Source organism: Nyctibius grandis, chromosome 30, assembly GCF_013368605.1.
Source record: "Nyctibius grandis isolate bNycGra1 chromosome 30, bNycGra1.pri, whole genome shotgun sequence".
Lineage (NCBI taxonomy): Eukaryota > Metazoa > Chordata > Aves > Nyctibiiformes > Nyctibiidae > Nyctibius > Nyctibius grandis.
Window position 1 is genome coordinate 3,234,475 of NC_090687.1, and position 22,641 is coordinate 3,257,115.

The 22,641-nt window shown below is 43.7% G+C and overlaps 2 protein-coding genes across 12 annotated transcripts in view; one reads left to right on the forward strand and one right to left on the reverse strand.

Annotated features, from left to right (window-relative positions):
• NPRL3 (NPR3 like, GATOR1 complex subunit) overlaps nucleotides 1-22,641 on the forward strand; it is a 41,984-nt gene that overhangs the window by 15,517 nt on the left and 3,826 nt on the right. For all 11 annotated transcript variants that reach the window (XM_068420299.1, XM_068420300.1, XM_068420301.1 and 8 more), the window contains 8 exons: nucleotides 327-480; nucleotides 1,304-1,385; nucleotides 8,527-8,664; nucleotides 9,422-9,578; nucleotides 11,440-11,546; nucleotides 12,834-12,963; nucleotides 18,384-18,573; nucleotides 19,736-19,928. In XM_068420299.1, the coding sequence (XP_068276400.1) occupies nucleotides 327-480; nucleotides 1,304-1,385; nucleotides 8,527-8,664; nucleotides 9,422-9,578; nucleotides 11,440-11,546; nucleotides 12,834-12,963; nucleotides 18,384-18,573; nucleotides 19,736-19,928 (1,151 nt within the window). The remainder of the gene's footprint in view (nucleotides 1-326; nucleotides 481-1,303; nucleotides 1,386-8,526; nucleotides 8,665-9,421; nucleotides 9,579-11,439; nucleotides 11,547-12,833; nucleotides 12,964-18,383; nucleotides 18,574-19,735; nucleotides 19,929-22,641) is intronic.
• The window catches only part of SNRNP25 (small nuclear ribonucleoprotein U11/U12 subunit 25), an 89,883-nt gene continuing 88,174 nt past the window's right edge, over nucleotides 20,933-22,641 (reverse strand). The window contains exon 6 of the mRNA XM_068420315.1: nucleotides 20,933-20,942. The gene's annotated coding sequence lies outside the window, so the exon portion shown is untranslated. The remainder of the gene's footprint in view (nucleotides 20,943-22,641) is intronic.

Consider the following 22,641-nt stretch of genomic DNA (forward strand, 5'->3'; position numbering starts at 1 on the left):
AATGGAGTCCTTTGGTCTCTCTGCTAGCAGAAGGCCCATTAACAACTGGAAAAAAATAAACCAGACAGGAGTATCCTACACCAGGTGCTGTGTTCATTTGATGCACATAGACAAGCTTAGAAATCCGTGAGTCTTCTCTTTACCTTTGGACATCTCTGAGCTGCTGCTTTGATGCCGCTAGAGAAAATGCCTTTCTTTTGCCAGTTGCCAAAGAGGCTGACTTTTGATATCTGCTGAAGATAATTGACTACTTGTCCATCACTGTAGTTCCATATATGTGACTGTGGCTGAATGACTGACCTGTTTCTTTTCCGTGTTGCCTGTAGGCCAATGCAGATCCATCCGTGATAAACTGCTTACACAACCTCTCCCGAAGAATTGCCATAGTCTTGCAGCATGAGGAGCGACGCTGCCAATACCTGACCAGGGAGGCCAAGCTGATCTTAGCTATTCAGGATGAAGTGTCTGCCATGTCAGAAAGTGAGTGCTGAGCTTAGCTTTGTGCAGGGGTATGTTTGTCCAGGAGCACTTTTTCAGAAAAGTGCTGGTTTTGCCTTCTTTTGTGGCTGAGATCAGTATGAACAAGTTCTGGTGCTCTTTAGCATTCGGACAGCTTTTGACTGCATTTTGCCTCATCCAAGATCACTACCCCTATGCACAGATGTCAGCTGTAGAAGTGAAGTAGCTTGTTTACTTTCCTTGCTAGCTCAGTTCAGCGCGATCACTGGAGAACGTGCACTGAACCATCACGTTTGGATCTGCCTGTCAGGCTGAGATGGATGAACTCATATGCAGCCTGCTTCACCCAACCTAGAGCAAGTTTCCCATGCTTTAGTGCTTTGTGCTGAGTCACCAGACTTCTTGTGTGGCAACTTTACTCTTACATGTTGTTGCCATGGCTAGCAAATAGTTACAAAGCATTTTTATAGGCTGTACTTCAGAGCAATTTACTATAATAATATGCACTATTTAGGGTGAACTCTGACAGTGACGCATTGTCTTGCTGCAAGCATTAAAAATTAAAACTAGCATGTATAAAACCAAAACCACTTAAAATCATCACTTGTCAAATTCACAGTTACATGTGCTTAAGTGAGTTGAGGTTTAGGAGAAGTTGGCAGTAATTCACTATTATTATTTTAACACATAACTTGAGTTATTGTAAAAGCTTTGAAAGATAAGTGTAGATTAAAAAGATATGGATTCTGCCCCTAAGATACTGGGTGATACCTAGTGGGGGAAGAGGAAACTCTCTTTGCTTTGAAATCAGTTGTTTGCTTTCTTGTTTTGAAATTTTCCATAGCCACAGAAGGGCCACAGTCACCTTTTCATCACATCCTACCCAAGTGTAAACTGGCCAGAGATCTCAAAGAGACATATGACAGGTAAGTGGGATTTTCTTCCTAGCTCATAGTATGCTGCTTCTCACTGAAACCTCTTGGCCTTGTTCCTTGGGATATTATCGACCTCTTCATGCTGTTGACTCATTGGGATTTGGGTTTTAGACCAGATGGAGCAATGTGAAGGCTAGCAGAATTGCTATCCTAATCATTACCTTGGTCTCCCTTTGGATATGTTATAGTTCTTTAAAGTTGGTGACGTCTGTCACAGTTTTAAGAATTATTATTTTCTTCTTTAGCAGAGAGGCACCTAATGACAATTGAATTGGAGAACTGAATAGTGTCATACTTCTGTCGCTGTAGAAGTGCTCTAAACCTGCAGCTAAGTGAAAAATGCTGCATCTAGCACTGATGGCAAGTCAGATACTGCCCTGGCTTCATTTGGTTACACTGTGCATGTCTGGACAGAGAATTTGGATTAGGTGGTGAGACTTTCAGCCGAATGGAAAGTGTAACATGCTGTTTCTTGACTGGATTAAAAGTCCTGGCAAGGATTTCAAAGGAGTGTGGAGTTAGTGTTCAATTTCAGCAGGAGCTGGCACCAGCCTCCTCCAGCGTATTCTGCTCTGACAGCTTGTCAGTGCTGGCTCCTCGTACAGAGCAGACACCTACGTTCAGGATATGTGGTTGGTGAAAGACCTTGATGACAAAGGAGCACAGAAGGTTTTGGTGGGGAGGAAGATGATGTGCCCCTTGATAAGGGCGTTTGTCAGGGCTTGGGAGAATTACTCTGGAGTTCCTTGATTGACTGTAGAGCACGTTGTATGACATTAGACAAATCCTGTAGCCTCCCTAGATTGTGGTTCCCCTTGTACAAAGGGAATAATTGCAAAGCCTTATAGGGTAAGCCACTGAGAGCCTAAATAAGTTAATGATTGCAAAACACATTAGAAAACTTCTAATAAGCTGTTCTTTGTTATGTTCAAGAGCTGTGAATTTCAGCTTGTTTGGAAGGAATGTTGTATATTGCTTGATTCAACTTGCACAAAACCTGTGCTAGAGTTTAAAATAAGGCACTTTTTATGTAGCATGTAGTTCTAGTATTAAACTTCACCTACTACTTACTTTTTTCTGTTCCTCTAGGGCTATGTATTTGTGACTGGGCAAACCCTCATCTTGTTTCCAAACATTGTAGTGACACAGTGACATCTTGTGGCATTTAGCTGTGACTGGAGGAACGCACGGCCCAGGCTCAGCAGTGTGCTAGTACAGCCCTTCCGTGACGTGCGGAGGAATACAGGCTGGCCGCGGAGAAACACCTTGGTGCTGCCCCCCACATGTACAATAAGGCAGGGTCTCCCTCATTTAGGCATTGTGAGTGGGGGAGAAGTGGTGCAAGTTATATTTTGACACCTTTGCATGACATTGTCATTAAAAATGGAAGAAATAAGGTGTTGGTAAAAATACGAAATGTCTGTGCATTTGATTGGAAAGCGCTATTTGAGGAGTAGTTAACAGTGTGGTCGGCTGGCTGGGCAATAAGGTGATGTTCTGCAATATTTTTCCATTAGTGCTTCATACGAGAGAAAGGAAGTATGCTTATTACACCTGCAGTCAGATCAGGTGAGAGAGGCTGCAGCACCTTGCCAGGCAGGCATAGAATTAATTTTATTTTTGGTCAGGTAGAAGAAATGGTCCAGAAAGAGGGTTTTTATTCTGCAACTCCCAAGACGAGGAATTCCTGAGTGGCAACAGCTCTGGAGTGAAGTCTGTGTGGTCTTTTATGAAATGAGGGTTAGCCACAAGGGACACGGGGTTGCAGAAACAGCAAATAGATAAGAAGGCATAAAATAAAAGTCTTGTCTGTAAGCTGGGAACCAGTCCTGCTCCTGTAAATCCCCTGCTGTACTGAGTGCTGTTTCCAGTTTTGGGCACCACATTTCAAGAAGGATTTGGGCCACCTAGAAAGTGTGGAGGAGTGAGAATGACCTAAGAGGAAAGATGGAAGGATTTGGTCTGTTTCTTTTAGAGGAGAAAAGACTGCTGGGAACTGTAGATCTTCAAATGCATGTGGTGACAATGTGCTGTAATAAACGTACCAGGGATTTCTGGCATAGCCTTTGGCACAGCGGAACAGCGTAACAAGGTGGAGAGAGCACTTTGAATTGCAGATGGAAACCCAGCTCTCCGTTTGAGATTCGCTCAAGCCAGCATTTCCTGGTGCCTGCTGATTTCTGCAATTCCAGTCGAAGGCCTCTTGAATTACCAGGGTTGTTCCAGAGGTGCTGTCTAGCCCTTGCTTTCCTGTAGATGGTGCTGAGGTATTTCAGGCAAGACCCAACGTGTCCCTTTGCAAGTTGGTTTGTACAAAACCACAACTGTATGAATCTTTTTATAGTTCAAAATTAAATGCCTGTATTTCATACGGCAGGAATCAACAGCCAGGTCATCTTGACTGTAACACTATTGCTGCCATAGTAATGGAGTATTATTAAACTGATGGTTTAGAGGTAATGAACATCTAGTTTCTGGGATCTTTTTTGACTCTAATGGAGAAAACTAGAATGTTTCTTTTTGATTAGTGCAGGAAATAGATTTGAGAGTCTTTGTTCATCTTGTCCCCAAAGTCTGGCATTGGTGTGGAACAAAAAGTAATGGCTTTAGGACCAAGAAAGTCCAGTTGCCAGTGCCTCCTGTGCTGCCAAATTTACCAGTGTTACAATGGGTGTCTCTTTTAAGCCAGTGTTCAGTTTAGGGAATTAAGACAGCTTTCAGCAAGTTTTATATGCAACTGCAGATAATATGTTAGCTTGATACTAGCTAACTGCCTGTCTGTTTTTAGCAAACTTCTCTTAGCTTTATATTGGAACAAAAGTGAAAGTATGGGGAGGTTTTCGGGGAGGATTGGATTGTTTGTTTCTTCTTTTTAATACACAAAGAGCCTCTATACATTTTTAGCCTAGTGGGATTAGAACTGACTCGTAGATCTAGCCTATTTCAGCAGCTCAGGGAGAAGTGGAATAATTTTATGAGATTTAATGAATTATTAGATGTGATTTGTGTGGCTGTACTGTAAAATATAAACCGCCTACAGTTATTTGATCAAAGAACAGTCAATGTGTCCTTTACAAGGAAATGTGAAATCATTTCAAAGCTCTTAAGTAGTCACAACCTCTAGCAAAAATAAACAAACTCCAGAGCTACAAGCTCACCACCAAACTAGAAAACATATTATTAATTTCTGATATAAATAGGATAGACATAAAATGATGTGTGTATGTGTAAAAATTCGTAACTCTTTTATAAATTATGAGGTGGGATTGTCTTTGTTTCGCCAGTAGTTATGAAAAAGAAGGCTGCAGTTCTGTGGGATACTGGCCAACTTTCGGGTTCCCATTTAGGGCAGTGGCTCACAGTCGCTGTTCAGGGCAGAGCAGGATAGAGCAAAAGAGCACTGATATTCCCCAAAACATTGCCCAGCTTCCTGCAGCTCTGGAGGTGGCTTCTGTACATTCAACAGCCCCCAGCTGGTCTCACTTCCCGGAATTAGTCCACAATCCTGCGAGCCAGAGTAAATATTGAACCACCACAGCATCCTCTGATAAGGAGGTCCATGGCTTAACTAGTTTCTGTGTTTCTTTCTATTTCTTTTGAACTTTGCTCCTTCTAGTATCATGAGATGTCTCACAGGTTTTATGATGGAGAGATGTTAAACAGCTTTTTCGTATTTACTTATCTCTGTCTCAGTTTTAGACTATGATATCCCCTCTCAGTATCCTAACCTTTCACTGTGTATTGCTCAGTATGGCTCATCATGTATTATCTAACCAGAGCTTTTTTTAAAAAAGTGTTGAAACTAAGTTTTAATGGGATAAAACGGAATGTCTTTGAGGGTTTAATAGCCAGTCAGAGTATGGAGAATGAAGCTGGTTCTGCCCAGTTACTCTTGAAGTCTGTGAGAAAAAGGAAAAGTTGCAGCAAGGTTTCTGGATACCAGTTTACTGGTAGAACAGCAGATGAAATTCAGTATAGATAGATGCAAAGTAATGCACGTAAGGCTAAACAACCCTTATATAGTACATAACTGCTCTGAAAAGAGCTTTTGGAATTACAGCAGATGGTTCAGTGAAAATGTCAACTCAGTGAAAAAGCTCAGGGTGCAGTAACATTGTAAAACGTCCCCCTAAAATGTGAAGAGTAGTTAGGAAAGGCGCAAAGAACAGAAGAGAGCCTTCTGTAAGCTCCTGGTGTCCCTCCTGCACCTTTGAATCTTTGTGCAATCTAGGTTTCCTCTCAGGGGCTACTTAAACTGTGTCCCTGAGGTTCATCATGGCATGCAATGCAGCCGATGCAGTGTTCTCACCTTCCCACAGTCCTGTGTCTTCCTGGACTCTCTGCTCCCCAATTTTAGTTGGTTAAGAAGAATAAAGCAGAGTTGGAGCTAGGTGATTCCCTGATGGGACTCTGAAAACTTGTTTTCGTGGGGTTCTCTTCTGTTGCTGGTTTTTGCTGTTCTGCTGCTGCCCCTATAAGAAGGTGGCTTCTGGGTCTGCTGGTCCCCAGCCAAAGAGCTTGGGACCAGCTCATGGAGATGTGTGAGGCTCACAGCAAAAAGCTCACTAAATAGATGACTTCCTGGGGAATCTGTAAAAATGAAGGCAAATGTGGATCTGAACTTCACTTTCGGTGACTTGGCTGTATTTCATGTTGCATGAGTCTTTGTGTATATGTTGGTGAAATTATTTCACTCGCTGGCTGGCTAAGGGCAGCTGCATACATCGCTGCTGGAGGATGTAGCTTATTCCTTGTCAAATTATTAGAGACTTAAATTATTTTCCAACCAAGGAGGGGCAGGTGAAGGAGAAATCATGTACATAAAGCTATAATGAAGGCTTGAAATTGTACAGTTGAATGCAAATGTAGAAGAATGAAATTAAGATCCAGATCAGAACTGAAGATCTGGTTTTCTTGTTGTCTTTAATTCTAGGCTATTGTTGTATAGTGCACTGTAGACAAAATTATGCTGTGGAGAGTGTAATTATGTAATTAGAGCTTCTACCTTGGTGCACTTGGACCAAAGAATAAGAGGAACCAACTGTATTTTTTTCTGTTTCCTGAATGTTGAACTATGCAGGGAAAATATCCCTGTGTTCCATGTTTTCATCTCTCTCTGCTTCTTTTTGGTAACCTGTTTTAACAACCCCAATAGCTTTCAAGTAGTCTCTTAACTTGCTTGTCCCGTTCATTTATTGTCATGTTTTCTCTTGTGAGTATTTGGCCTGGTAGATAGCGTGGATAACTACTGCTTCAACGCACCCTTTACCTTGATGTGTTTTGAGAGAATCCAGCTTTATCTGTCAGTTGGTGTGTGCCTGGTGGGATAAGCAGTGTTACTGGAGCTGCAGCATTTAATGCGAGAAAAACGAGGTGTTTGCTGTGCTTTGCATGTTCCTTCAGGGTTTGGAGCCTCTGATCAGATGTGAGGTGCTAGTGCCAGAGAGAGAGCGGATTCATCCTTTCAGTTCATTTTAAAAAAAGGAAAACATATATAGTATCTACTCCATTTGCAACTTGAAAAATCAATGTTTGTCGGAGATCAGTGCAAGATTTGACAACAAAACCATGGCCTCTGCTTTTGAAAAGCATTGTCTGCACTGAGATTTTCCCTAATGAGTCTGATCATGCACGAGGCAGGATGGGATCGTGTTTGCTTTCTCACCACTCTGTTGTGGTTTGGTGAATAGTTACAGCGGCAATGTTTTTGTTTTAAAGCTCAATTTTCAGGTCTAAACCCTGTATACAACCAGATGAACTTGAAAAAGAGCATGTTAGTTTGTGGCCTACAGTTGAATGCTAGGTATAAATGTTTAAATCACCACATAAAGAGTTTCCAAGACCTGTATTTGCTCCCGGCCTGTTCCTGGCATGTTTTTAAATCTGTTTTGTGTAGAGGGGAAATTCATGGGTGTTATCGACACAGAAGTCATATTGCGAGTCTCAACACCCTTGAATTTAAAATTCACACTGGAATTTTCAGAGTGCAAACTTTGAAATTTGCTTTTAGGCCAAAAAAAATTTCTTTTGGAACAAAGTTTAAAATCCAAGGACATACTGAGAAATCCAGCTCTCCTGTGTAGACAAGATTAGCTGTTGCTTAAGATTGATTTGCAAGTTTATATGTGTTCCTAACTCAATATGCATGAAAAGACGTGGTGGGCCTTGCCTCTCCCTCCCTGCTCGGTCCCACCGCCTCTGGCAAAGCTGTCCCCAGCCAGGGCTTCCTGCCTGGGGCTGGGCAGCGTTGGGAGGGCCTGCAAGGTGGTGCTGGCGTAGCTCCTTCTGGTATGTTACCCTTATGGTATCTTTACCCATTTTTAAGTAAATATAGTTACCTACCTAGGTATATTTCATCTGTTGTCTAGATTCACAGACTTCTGTAAAACTACCTGAATGCCATTCATTGCTTTCCCAGCTTTCTGTTTTTTTTTTTCAGTAAAAGAGCCTTATAGTTGCTTTCAGGCTGAACACGAGGGTCAGACTTTCATTCATGAGATGTCCATCATTTCCACTCCAGTCCTGTTGTCTGAAGTCAGCTTAAAGGCTTAGCTTAGTCCCTGTGGTTTCCTAGAATGAAGAAACTATTTAACAAGCACGTTTGTGATTTCATGTGACAAGCAGGAGCAGGTTAGTAGGAAACAAACAACCCAAGCAGAACCGGAGGAGTCTGTTATTGTGGAAATGTGCTGTCCGTAACTGCCTTGCCCAGTACAGACATCTCCTTTTCTTTTCCCTTAGAGAGGAAGATGGAAGTTGGAGGTGAAAACATTGTGCCCAATTCGTCTTTGCCCTTCACAGCTCTGTTCTAGGGAATTTTCCAGTGCCTTGCAGTAGATCTTCAAGAAACTCTTTTAACTTGAGATACTGCTGCAATGTTAAGAGCAGAGGGAGCAGAAGGTCAGTGGGGTGAAGTCTTTCAAATCCCCTCAAAGCCTTATAGGGGATAATGCTCTGTAAGTACAAGTTAAGGAAGCCCTTGCAGCTAGGAATCAGCTGGTCCTCAGCCAGACTGGGGATGGACAGGGTACATTGTCCTGATGTGATTCCTGGGCAGGGGTGACCCTGGACCACTATTTACATTTGTTATACATGGTAAATGCTGTATGTATTTATTTTCTTCCTATTTTAGTCTCTGCACCACAGGAGTGGTCCGTTTACATATCAACAACTGGCTGGAAGTGAGTTTCTGCCTGCCTCATAAAATCCATTATGTTGCCACAAACTTTATACCCCCTGAAGCAATTGAGAGAAGCCTGAAATCTATCAGGTAAGAGCAGGCTCTGTCCTTCAGAGTGTGGCCCGTCCATCCTTCCTCCAGTGCCAGGTGTGGTGCCGCAATGTCTGTGCTGGCACAGCTGGGGGGATGATGTGACGCTGAGCTGTAGCAGTGGTGCGGGCATGGGCTGAGACAGGACTCCCTGAAGCTGATGCCGTGGTACCATGATGCTGCTGTATACGTGGTGGTGTGAAGCCACAGCCTTTGCATTAGCGTTAGGTGGTTGTACTGAGGTGATGCTGCAGGAGAGGTCTGTGCTGTTTCCAGTCAGAGGAATTGTGAGTTCATTTTAATCTGCTGACCCAGAAGTAATTTTGCTTTTAGAAGAAAAAGAGCCCAGACCCCATCACATCTTATTTCCTGCATTCCACGTTTACAGCTTTTTACCTGCCAAAGTAACTAATTCTTGCTTTCTTCCTTTCTTCTACTGCATTCTGTATTTCAGTAATGCAGATGAGCAGTTTTCAGACTAGTTTTCCAGGCTTAATTGTGTGCCAGCACAGTGCAGTCTCTTTTGTCTAGTCACTGGGGCATCCAGTTACCATATAACCCTCTATCCCTTTTTACAGGGAACATCTCACCTTGTGACATAAAAATAGGCTTATTCTGAACCCACTTACAGCAAAAGAATGATATTAGAAGTTCTTTTTTTACCAGTCGGTTGACCCCAGGTATCTTGGTCTGGGAATAACTAAGCCTTCAGGAAAAGCTGCAGTTTACTGTGCAAATGTATTCTATTTTTCTGCAGGCCTTACCATGCCTTACTACTTTTAAATGATGAGAAGGCATTGCTTAATGAGCTCCCGTTGGACTGCTCTCCTGCCCTGGTGAGAGTAATTAAAACTACCTCTGCTGTGAAGAATTTGCAGCAACTGGCTCAAGATGCTGACTTGGCATTGCTGCAGGTACGGGGAACTGTCAGCGGCAGTTGAGATTCTTTTAAATCACGAGGCGTTTTCTTTCTGTGTGCCAGCGGGTTTCTGTGATACACGAGCACATCAGTTCTCTCGGTGTGAGCAGAGTGCACGGAGAAAGCGCGAGCCTTAGAGCGTGGGGAAAGGTGGGAGAAATGAAGGGCAGCGGTGCAGCGACAGTGCTCGGCAGTCCTGCAGCCACATCCGAATCGCAGAGTGCTGTGGGGTAGCAGGGGTGCCTGGAGGTCTCTAATCCACACCACTGCTCCGAGCAAGTCCATTAAAGCAGGCTCCTCAGGAACTTGTCTGTGCAAATTCTGAACACCTCCAGGGATACCTCCCACAGCCTCTCTGGGCCCTGCTCCAGCATTTGACCAGCATCAGAGTGAAAAACTCTCCTCATCTAATGGCAATTTCCCATCTTCCACCTTGTGCGTGCTGCCTCCCGTCCCTGTGCCCCTCTGAGAAGAGTGGCTCTGTCTTCTCTGTGCCTTCCCATTAGGTAGTTAAAACCAGAACAAATAGTACTCTTGACTTATGCCACAGTGGTCTGTCTTGGTTCTGTCACGGCTGTGGAGGCACCCAAAATGCAAGTGAAAGCTTACAGCTGCTATGGCTAAATATGTTGCTTCCCCTGGATCTGCCAAGATCCTTCCTACTAAAGAGCTCTGAAAGCCTGTTCAAATCTACCTGTTGATTTCCCTTAGTACATTAGTGCATGGACTTTGCAGAGTACCAGGAAGAAACTCTACTTTAGACTTGGGCAACAATTTTGCGCCAGTCTCCCCGAGGCAGCAGCTCTTTCGGAATGCCTTTCCAGTACTGACAACCAGATTTCAAACGTGAATTGCTCAAGGTGAAGTGACGAGCCCTTGAAAGGGGAAGTTTGTGCCAGTGGAGGGAATGAGACTCTGGCAATCATGTGAGACATGAGGCCACTGGGAGATGACTATGGATGACTGCGGTCATTGTGTCCCTTTGCTTGTTGGGCCTCATGACTATATTAGAACATACAGGAGAGGGGAGAGCCACTCCATGCTTCCTAGGGGTCATTTCAGACCTGGGGACATGATCTATGCTCTGTGTGACAGGGGAGAACATGGCTTGTCATCTCAGATGCTCCTGATCGTAGGTCTGTGCCTTCTCTTATCCAAAGGGCGAGGTCCTGTTTTGTAATAAAATTTCCAGGTCTGCTTACAGTGGTCTGTGGTGTGACTTGGCATTAATAGCTGTGGGATGAACTCTGGAAATTCCCTGCTGCTTCTGTAGTTTTGTTCTCCACAAAAAAGCAAAGTTAAATGCATCTAATGATACAGGCTGGATTTTATGTCTCGTAGATGCTATTTATGCAGCTCTTCCAGAGCCATTAAGAACCACTGACTTGTTTAACATATTAGAATACTTTGTGCAACTCATTACTGAAATATCTCAGTGCATTAAAAAAGCAGTGTTGGTTTCCTTTATGTTTGTGTCATAGGAGAGGCTGATTCTTTTGTTTTATTTTTCAGGTATAACAATGCATTTTGTGAGTAAACAAAAGTAGGTTTTTGGGGCATGAAAAGTAACTAAACTTCTATCGATACGGTTTGAAGAAATATCTTTAAGGCAGGAAATACTAAGTTGCTTAGAAATGTGAAGTGAACCTCTGGAAATTCATAACCTTGTCAAATGCTTTTTGATGTGCCACATGTTATATTAAACTGTGAATTTATTCTGAAGGCTGGATGAAAGGATGGAACATTTTTCTTTCATTTCAGCTCAAACAAGATTTTTCTGTCATTGTGTGGAACTCTTGCTGAGAGTCTGAATTTTGCTTTTGCTCCCCTCATTTTTCCCTGTTTTCTCAATGCAGGTTTTCCAGCTTGCTGCACATCTCGTTTACTGGGGAAAAGCAATTATTATTTATCCACTGTGTGAAAACAATGTCTACATGCTTTCTCCCAATGCCAGTGTCTGTCTGTAAGTAGAAGGAAAATGAGTGACTGTAGCAACCAAGTGGTGGGAAGTGCAGATATGCTTTCCTTCCCTGCCTTACTGGATACAGGGTGGGATCTTTCTTCACGTATGAATTTGCTGAGACTGTACAAAACACAAACCATTACATGTGCCTGAACTTGCAAAGCCGTACAGGAGTTTGCATGTGGTAGGGAGGAGCATCATGGCAGATCAATATGCTTCTGCAGTGATGGGGGCTTTGGAAGCAATATTGACCCTGTGAAGCTGCTTTTAGTATTTTTAGTGCGCTTGCTCACTGAGGCCATATCAGAAAGGCTGCATGAACCTGAAGCAATATGGAAACATTTACAAAACAAAATACTTTATGATTAAGTTAAAGAAATGAGTATTTCATAGGACTATCTGTGTATCTGGCACACAGCATCACCTGAAATTAATCAGAAGTAGCAAATCAGGGTAGTGTTGCTCTCACTATGGTATTGTTTCATGTGATGGCATTTTATACTGATACGCCTCCTCGCAGACAGAAGGCAACGTAGCCATTTTGAGAGCAGGCAGTGGCAGTGCAAGGAAGATGTGGAGGCAGTGGTGGGTATTTTTGCTCTGCTGAAGATTGGCAACCCCTTCTCTGTTGGATTTTGAGATGTTTTTAGAGTCTGTGTTGGACTTCAGTTATAGGAAAATAGTTTTAAATCAAAACTTCTGTGATGGAAGTATAAAAATAGGGCTGGAAGGGACTTGAGGTCGTTCAGGAACAACTGTGCCTGTGTCATATATGGCAGTGCTGTTCTTGAAGACCTCTGTAGATGGAAATCCTAAGACAGACAGTTTTCCTAATATTTAACTTGACTCGCCTTTACTTCTGATCAGTCATATTGCTTGTCCTGTCATCAAAGGCAGGGAGAACAGTCACGTCTGCAGCTGCATTTTGCACATTCAAAGACTGTGCGTATATCCTGCCCATCCCTGTCTTCTCCTGACTGCCCAGTCCCTGTTCCTTTGATCAGAGGCTGCACAGGTCTAGACTTCTTATCATTTTTATTTTTCTCCTCTGGATTCCCTCCACACCTAGAATAATGTACTGGAGCTGAACGTAACGCCAAGATGAAAGTGCATGTTCTTCTTGCTTACTTTTGCAGGATGCAACATGCCATAAGCTATCCTTACTGTTTTTCTAGATCACAGAGAATATTTCATTTGGGAATTGGCACTTCTGTAATGCTTAAATGGATAAATGTTACACTGAGCTGCAATATAAAACTGATTTCTGCCTGTACCTCTTTTCTGTAGTTATTCTCCATTAGCAGATGCGTTTTCTTGTCAGTTCCGGGGCCACAACCTGCCGTCAATGCTTTCCAAGTTCTCCCTTCCAGTGTCACTCTCAGAGTTCAAGAATCCACTCGCGCCGCCCGTCCAGGAGGTGAGATGGGGAGTGTACAGGAGCTCCTCGTTCTCCTGCTAATGAGAACAAAGAATGGTGTTGCTTCTGGAGTACCTGGTCAGGAACCTGCTATTGAAGGTTTCAAAGTTACCAACCATATGATTTGTTTTTTCATATCTACATGCCAAAGAGCTGTGGAGATGTTCAAGGTGAAGCTGTGTGGATGCTCTGTGCTACCAAAGCACAATCCTAAAAGAAAAACCAGTGTTTCTTTTCCTTGAGTGATATAGTAGGGAAAACTGAAACTCCATTTGGTCTGTTGGAAACTGTCATAAATTAGTAGGGCTGAGTGCAAGTTTGTGGATTCCTTACTATCACATTTAATTTTATTATAGTCCATCTGCTTTAAGTTCACAATCTGGTTTTAAAAGGAAACTGTCTATTCACTTAGCTTTTGCTATGAAACTGGAATTGTTTAAAGGCTGTTAGAGGAAGTAGACTCAGCATGTAGTCAACAGAAGTCCATGTATGACAGCATTAGCATTTAGATGTTCAGATTTGGGAGAATAATATACGGATTTTGGATTTGTGAGCTGTTTTTTTGCTTACGCATAGATCATGGCTTGCGGCATTTCTGGGAACTGGTGAAATGCAAGAAAGAGCTCCATAATGTGAGGTCTCCTGGCTGACACTGTTATATTCCCAGATGAAGCAGCCTGGCCCTCTGAACACAGCTCATTGTGGCAAAGGAAGCATAGACAGATTGCGTTAGCTGATTTCTTGTAGCGTTGTTTGCTAGCCTTCATGCTTTGATGACTTGCTGGCTATATGAATTCAGCCACTGTTCAAATATCCGGAAGATTAACATCAATTGCGCGCACAGGCACAATTGTCAGAGAAGAATTTGTTGTAATTACAGGTTGGCAGAGATTATGATCAGAGATAAAGTAATGATGTAGTGTGAATAGGTCACACTAGCGTCAACAGGTGAATTGGACATCCCATTTCTTCCCTGCATCCCCTTCACTACACTAGCTCTTTATCATAATGCACCTTATTATTATTGTAGTTACCTAATTCCCCCTTGATGGGGCTAGGATAACTGCGGAAAAAAACAGATGGGAAAGTATGACAGCTGCTGCTGAACAAAGTGTGTTTAATTTTTCATTTTTGTTTTCATAAGTCTGGCCACCGTGTTGGTAGTAAGGCAGCGGTAGATGAGGCTCTGCCTTACGCATCCGGAAAACGTGCTGTGCTTTGTGTAACAGCTCGGTGGAAAATGAGTGAGTATGTCAGGGGATGGGAGTGGGAGGAGAGCTGCATGCAAAGACTGAATAGGCAGTTGTGCCTTCCGAGAGACACGCTGCAAACGGGACTGTTCTGCTGGGTGTCTGGAAGGCATTAGGACTCACGGGAGCTTTTGTTGGCAGAGGTATGGAGGTAGTGTTAAGGTGCATTTATATTCAGTTGGACTAGGTATAAAATCAGGGTTTTTTAGTGTGGCAAGTTAAAAAAATACGTCTTTCTAGGCCTAAATGGAGGGAATGGTTAAGCTGAGACTTCAAAGCTGTTACCTAATGATTTAAATGGCAATATTAGACAATAAACATTTTGTCCTACAGTAATAGGGGTCTTCAGAGTCTGTTTTCTGTAAAATAGGGGGAAGTTTTCATAACTGATCTGTTTTTCATAAAACAGCGTGGTTTGAATGATAAAGAAAAGTAATATATTTCAGCAAATGTCCATTTACCCCAGCGACTTTCAAGGTGCTATCCTGCTGAGCCAAGGCAGCCCTTAGTTCTCCAGTCAGACTTCGAAGGGTGCGTGTGTCAAATAACTAGATAATCCAGACTGGACTACTATACTTCAGTAGGCAAAGCAAGCTGTGTTTTAACTAAGAGTGTACCCTCATGTACTGAGAAACAAGCTAGGACTGAGTGCTTCTGGGTTGCTGTTTTCCCTTCCCTTTCCTGAACCTGATGTTGGTCCTGCTTATCTTGGTGTTTTCCTTAGCTTTTTAGGCCTGGGAAAGAGAACAGCCTTAAAGAATCCTTGCAGGAAATGCATTTTCTTTAGCATGTTACTCAAGAGTTTTACAAATGCTTTGGTTCCCAGAGGGAAGAGAATAATGGATGCTGGATCTTGTCCCTCCAAGACTTGGGGCTGAGCTTTCCTCTGACTGTCCCAGGCTGCCCAGATGGGCTGACGTATAGTGCCCGTGTTTCCAGAAGCTAATACATCTTCTCTGCTTTTGTCAATAAGCACAAAGCAATGTACTGTTACCAACGCCTTCCGTGCCGCCTGGCATGACAACACGCTCTAACTTTGCCTGGGGCCTGCTGTGCCGTGAGGGGGGGAGAAGAAGGGGATGGCTGCAGGCTGATCTGTGCCAGCGGGAGCGGTCCAGATGCTGCGGCAGACAGGACCCTCTCACAGCAGACTGGAAAGAGGCAGTGTGGGGAGACGGGAAGGATGAAAGGAATATGGATGAAATTTAGAGTTGATTGTTAGTTAAATTAAGCAACAGAAAATGTTTCGGTTTATATTTCCATCATGGTCTTGGTGTTTCAGCCAAAAAAGGCTGGCTCTGGATTCCTACCGTGCCAGACGGTGACGGAGTGAGTGAAGGCAGTCCTGGGACTGAAGTAGACCCTTGCCTGGGAAGCTGCTCCCAGCCCTTTTGGCTTCAGCAAGGAGCCCAGCTAATCAAGTAGACTGAGACCAAGCATGAGAGTAACACTGAGTCTCTGAGGGAGGAAGAGCATTTCCGACAGCCAGCACAGCACAGATGGTGCAGGGAAGCCTCTTCTCCTGCAGACCTGTCTGTAAGCTCCATCAGAGCTCAAGAGGAGCAGATGGAGAATGGATGTAAATTCAATGTTCATGTCCAGAAGGACAAGCAGTAGAACGTATTGGCAAAGCCTCTGCTAGACCTTATCTGTGAAAATGCTTGCTGCTTTTGGTAAGAAATAGGTTTAAACCTGGAAAAGTGGAAACTGTGCAAGGCATGTTTGCAGTGATGGCACAAAGCACACCATTTTGGGCATGGTGGCAGTTGCAGGGTGCTGCATCACTTGGGCTTTTTTCTAGGACAAGGTTTTAAGAGGTACCAAATTCCCACTGAACTCTAGCTTATGACAGATAACTGGCAGTGATCATCACTCACTCTTATCTAGGGATGATTGTTCAGGCTCACTTCAATATGGAAGAACAGTTTTCTTTAGTTCTCAAGTTAGTCACAGCCAATCTCCAGCTCTCCCACTTACGGCAGTCGTTGGCTGTACAACGTTTTATGGCTGTAAAGCTGCAGCACCACTTTTGCCTGGCTCCTTGTTCCACTGAGCCGTAGCTCCTGGCACAGGGCTGGCTTTCTAGATATTTGCACAAGAGCGGAGAGGTGAAGGTGTGGATGCAGAATTGGAGAGTGCTGGATAAGACTTTCCATGCACATGGAGCTGTAACGAAAGCAACTGGCTGTTTTTGTAATTCATGCAACCACCAAAGTGACCAGTGGAGGCTGGTCTAGGTCAGGCCCTACCCAGCAGTTCTGCAGGTCTGGTAGATCCTGTCTTACTGTCTCCTTGAATCGCCTTGGATTTTTCCAGGGTTATTTTGTGCTGTGAAATGTGCAGACCTCTTTCATTTGATGTGCAACTAGCTAATCAGAGATGGCTGCGTGCCAACAGGTTGGAAATTTAAGTGAAATACATGAGACATCTTTCCATGCAGGCCTGCATCTGGAAGGAAGGTTTTTAGCAACATAATCACTGGAGAAAGCCTCCTCTCTCTTCCAGGCTGATTTCAGATGTTAGCAAAACGCTGTGCATTTGGTATCTTTTGCCAGCCTTCCTCTTCTGTAGATTTTCTATTAAACATGTAAAATGAATTATGGCTTTTCCGAAAAAGATACGTTTGAAGGCGATCCCAGATAATATGTTTTAAGATTAAAATCCATTCAGTCCCCAAAAGTGGTAATCCCTGAAAAGACAGGGTGTGGGTCTGTCTGCAAACAGAAGATGTTTCTTTTGTGATTTGATAGCAGAGGAGGAATTGAGAATTATAAGATTTATGGAAAAAGGAAAATTATGTGGGCTGATGAACTTCGGTTTGGGGCTTTTATTGAGATTTGGCCCGTTACCCTGATGATTAATACAGCGGAGCCAGCTTCCTTCTCCGAGTCTGAGCTCATTCTGCATGTGTTTCAAAACAGTGTTGGTTGCTATGAAATCCCCAAACAGCTTTTGTCAGTGAATCAGTGTTTTCAGAGCCGTTAGCTATGGGAAGGGTTGCCTGCAATGATATGAAAAGGCTTTTTGTGCAGAAATTCAGACACGGTGATGCGTTTTGAATGCTCCTCCAAAACTCCTGAAAATAGGCCATGCCAAGAACCTACAAACGCTCGTCCCTTGCTCTGCCCACTGCTTTCAGCGTCGCTCTGGGGACACGGTGCAGCTCTTCAGCTGCTGTAACACAAAGGGGTTGTGCATGGTTAATATGAACATCATCTCTCGGCGCTTTTGAAGCTCTTGCCCGCCTGCACCCTAAAAACCCAGGTGCCTGTGTGAGCTCGGCCTATTATTGCACAGGGCTGGGGAGCAAATGGGGGATGTTAACCCTTTGCGTTGAGAGGGGACTCCCTGGCAGCAGCAGGCTGCTGTCTCTTGCCAAGGTTTCTGTTGCTGTTTGCACTATTTCTGTATCGCTGAGTCCTGGCAGGGCTCTGATCTCCCCAGTCTCTCCCATGGTTATGCAGCAATTCCCCATCTGATGCCAAACAGCTCCTGCTTCTGGGTACCTGCCTTGGCTGTGTCAGCTCTGCCCCATCACCCTGCCCTCTCCCTGGCTTTCTAGGGGAACCTGCACTTTAATCTGACGCTCTGGGATTAACCCTTCAGTGATTAGTGATTTTAGTGGGTCTTGTTTAGAAACCAACAAACTTGTCTCAGGGCTCACACTGTTGGGCTGTGGGCATCAGGGCCTGCATCTGGTTGACTCATTTTCCCTGTCTGGTCTCCCAAAACAAAGACTACCCCATTTTTTCAGCACCTACTGAACTTGTTTTGTCAAAAGAGGATGGTACAGCTCCAGTGGGCTTGTATGGCTACATGCATTACGTGGTGAGGGCATTCAGCTGCTCTGCTGGAACACAGCAGGTGCTGGGGCTATGGCAAGGGGGCAGGGCTGGTTCCTCTGAGGACACTGGCTGTGCTGGTCGGTGTTGCATAAAGCCGTGCTGATCATTAAAGGCTTGATTACAGTCTAAGCATCCACAAAGGCTTTGGGTGTGATTAACGTGTGTCTGGTCACTTTTTTATGATTGGAGAAGAGATAAAACTGTTGTGTGGGGTGGAAAGCATTTCTCCTTGTGACTTCTTAGTCACAAAGCCTAACCTTTGTGCATTGTTTTCTTCCTGTATTATATTTCATGGGTGTTTAATATCTCATTTCTCACTCTGCAGACTCAGCTCATTCAAATGGTGATATGGATGCTCCAACACCGGCTTCTTATTCAGCTTCACACATACGTCTGTCTGATGGTGCCACCAAACGAGGAGGATTTCCGAGCCCAAGATGAAGACATGCCCTTCACTGCCAGAGTTGGAGGGCGAAGTTTAAGCACCCCCAATGCTCTCAGCTTTGGTTCTCCAAGTATGAGCACACTTTTCTCTGCTGTTGTGACTACAGCCCACTTCTAGAGCTTCCCTGAGCGATGCCTAGGGTAATCGGGCCTTGGTGACAGGACAACTTGTCTTTGCTGGAGTGCTTGCTAATTAGGTCCAGCCCTTCTTAAATGTAGAGCTGGGTATTGGTGAAAGTCTTAACAGCTATTAGACCTTAAATTGTTGTTTTTAAAAAGAAATAGTGCTTTGAAATTTGCCAAGTTCTCATTTGGTCATGTAAAATATTTTTATCAGAAGTACTTCTATTTTTTTGAAGTAACTTCCTACTTCCTTGCTGTACTCAAGAGTAACCACCACATTCCTCTGGCTGCACCACTGTTACTCCATGAACTTTGGTTTGCAGGAGAGGAAGAAAATTGTGACAATTTGTTTCAAATGGCATTGGTTTCTGTGGGCTGTAAAGCCACCTAAAGAGATGCAGAGCAGCTGTTGTTCTCACAAATGGTTGATTTCTGTTTATGTCTCCTGATTTCTTTAATCTCCTTAGTGCCACTCTTAGGGTGATTCCAGGAAAGCATTTTTTTTTTTTCAAGATGATAAATCAGACACAATGCTGAAACCCCCAGACTTTCCTGCCTGTGCTGTTACGAGCAGCATTCTCAGAACGCCACTGAGGCTGGATATCGGGAGAGATTCTCTGTACAACTTTCAGCTTTACAGAAGTCATGAATTAGGGCAGAAATCTTGGAACGTGAGTCAGATAAGTCTGTGATCTGCTTATTCTGGCTCGCTCACAAGAGGATATTGCTTCTTGGCCTTTCTTTCTGCTTGCTCCCACCTTCTGTGCTGTTAGGCTTTTCATGTTACCACTTCACGGTATTCCAGCAGAGCTGGCTGGCAATTTTCTTTTCAGATGTTTTTTATGGACTGTTTATGGTCTTCAGAAGTACAATTTTCTGCATAAATGGATGACTTAGTTGAAACATTTGACTTGCCCATTGAGAAAATTGCTGTGTTGTCATATGACTAATTGCAGATACATGTAGCATTTTGAGCGCCACTTTCTTTGACTCCAAATCTGAAGGTATTATTTGGAAAGACTGCATAGAAACAGCCTGAATTGATAATCTTTGCATCATTATGCTGAGGAATATAAAAATGCTGTGTCTCTTTCTCTCTTCCCCTGATAGCTAGTAGTGATGACATGACTCTGACAAGCCCTAGCATGGATAATTCCAGTGCTGAGTTGATACCTGGTGGGGACTCACCCCTAAATAAAAGGATGACAGAGAATCTCCTAGCAAGCTTGTTGGAACATGAGCGGGAAGCTATCCTTAACGTCCCTGCTGCCCAAAATCCAGAAGATCTTCGTATGTTTGCAAGGTAGGAAATAAGGAGTGCAGAGTGGAATATTTTTTTTTTCTCTTATCCTTGCTGTTTTATTGAAGGATTGGTGTGGACTCTGAGCAAGTCCCGTTAGCTTGGGATTTTGGAGGATAAATTCTTTTGGGTTTGTTCCCCTTATACCCATTTCATCTGTGCACATCAGTTTTGGATGAAAACTCATACATGTGTCACAAGAACACTTGTTAACAGAGTCCTGGATGTGTGAAGGAGCATTGGGGTGTATGGTTGGACAACAGGGACTTCACTGTTTGCCTGCTAGTTTTCCTGTTCCCACACATGGTAGATGTAAAATCTCATAGCCTGAAAAAACCTTCTAAGCATGCAAAGGAAAGACCTGGTCATGCTGATGCTTTTTGTGTCTGTTCATATTTCCAAGCCAGCTATCCTTTAGTTTAAGGTTTGTAAACTCCCATTCAAGTGTGAGACAGCAACAAAGAGCATCAGACACAAAGCCAGCCTGAATACTTTTACAGACCAGCCTACAAACATTTCAAGGTCTGTTTTGCAGAGATGAGCAGCTTGTTACGTTAGGTTGGTTAGGTTAAAGTCAGTAGGATATGGGATTAGTAGCACACAGTTTTGTTGTTACAAATTTCAACACAACAAAAATACACAAGATGTGGTTCCACACATGGTACAAAGCAGAGCGACTTCCTAACCAGCCATCTGGGAAAAAGGTGGGGGGGAAATCCTTTTTCTTCCTAAGCATTTCAAAACACAGTGGCATCACTGGAATGCAGCTTTCACTGGTTTTCATACTTGTGGAGCAGAAAACCACCTGAGGCAAGTACTGCAGCTTTTCCTATGCTGCCCAGATTCAGTTGGTAATACCCTGAAAACTTGCGTCTCGCCCTAGGATGGACATAGGTAGCCCAGAGAAACTGTAATAGCAAGAAAAGACTTTTCTTGTCTACGGCAAAGTTTGCAGCTATGCTGTGCTCAGGTATTTTAATAGAGCTCTCCCAGGCTTGGGGGTAGTTACTGCTCTCTGAATTTTTCATCTCCTTCTCCATCTTCTGTAAACTGTTCAGAGGATATTCTCTGCTGGAGAGGTAACACTTTGGCTATTTGAGAACTTTGAAATCTTTTTTCCTCATTACCAGATAAGTCATTACAAAACCAGCGAGAAATGAAAAACAAAATAGTAATTGGTGATATCGTAAGACAGAATTTGTGGGGGACACTTTGGACCAGTTCAGTGGCAATGCAGATTCTGTTATCCTAGGGAGGGGAAAGGATTTCATGATTGCTCCCCTATCACTTCCCTCACCTGGGTAAAACAGCCATTTGAAAGCTTTGGAATTGAAGATACAAAAAAATACTTTGATTTCTTCATAAAATCCACTGCCATAACCAGGCAGCTGTCAAATGCTGTTTGTTTTGCAGCTTGCTCATGCACCAGGTTCTTTTCACTAAGTCTGAATTCACTAAGTCTGAATTTCCATTCTACTATAGATTGAATTGACATCTGCATAGCTTACTCTTAAGTCAACAGTGAGGAAGAGAGAAGATACGATAAACAAATGGGTCCTATGGGTAGGATGCTGGAGTGTTGTCTCTGTTTAGCCCCCACCCAGGGCTAAACAATAACAAGTTGTTCTATCACCCAGTCTCCCCTCCCTAATCAAGAAAGGGAACTGGGAAAAGGAGGGAGACTCATGGGTTGAAATTTAAACAGATTTAATAAGAGAACCAATATCAGTACTAATACAAAAGACACAAAATTATACTTACATAGAGTGGTGGGAAGTCCCTCCAGAGATAGTAACCGTTGAGAAGAGAGAACAAGGAGGGAGAGGAGAGCAAAGAGCCCCCACCCCCAGCAGCTTTCCCATTTATAGTGAAGGTGACGTTAATGTTACAGAACACACCTGTGGGCAGCCTGGGGCAGCTGCCCTGGCTTTCTGCTGATGGCCCTGATCACCATCCCACAGCTGGCCACACACTGAAACAACATGGAACAGAAAAGTGATTCTATAAATTTTATCCCCACAAAACCAGGACAGGTGTACAAATAACAGTGTTTATGCAAGACACTTTTGGTTACTGCTGGCTTTATGAGACACCACAACTTGGAGGTTGTGGGTGTATTTTCTCTCCTTTTGTGCCGTAAACCGTCAGACATGAGTGTCTGGGTAAACCTGGGCTCTTAGTGACAGTGTAAGGCATTGTGGAGAAGCCACTGCAGTGAACGAGCTGATCCCCCTCATTGCCCTAACACAGGTTACTGCGCCAGCTCTTCCTCTTTGCTGCATTCCGAGGAATAGCAGCCTAATGAGGGCTGCGCTCTGGCTAATAGCTCTGCTGGCTCAGCTGCCTCCCAGAACAAACTCCTGCTCTAAGTGCATAGTTAGTGCACTAAACATGCTGCGACTGCCCTTCCAAGTGCAGTTGTGTGCGCACACAAAGGGACGGGCTATTTTCAGCAAAGCAATAAACTTAGCTCGATACATTTTCTTGTGTCTGTGCCTCTGAACGCCTGTTACTCATTAACCAGATGGCAGAAAGAGCCTCTGCCTGTCCATTGCTATGCACAGCCCGTATTTGCAAGACAGAAACCTTAAGGGGAAGTAAGGAATACTGCAGCTTGGCTCCAGCCTTGGCTGCATTAACCCTTGTTACATTCAACGGAACCTGAAATCTAAGGTCTTTCCTTAGCTGCTGCTGGAGGAGGGTTGGCATGTCCTCC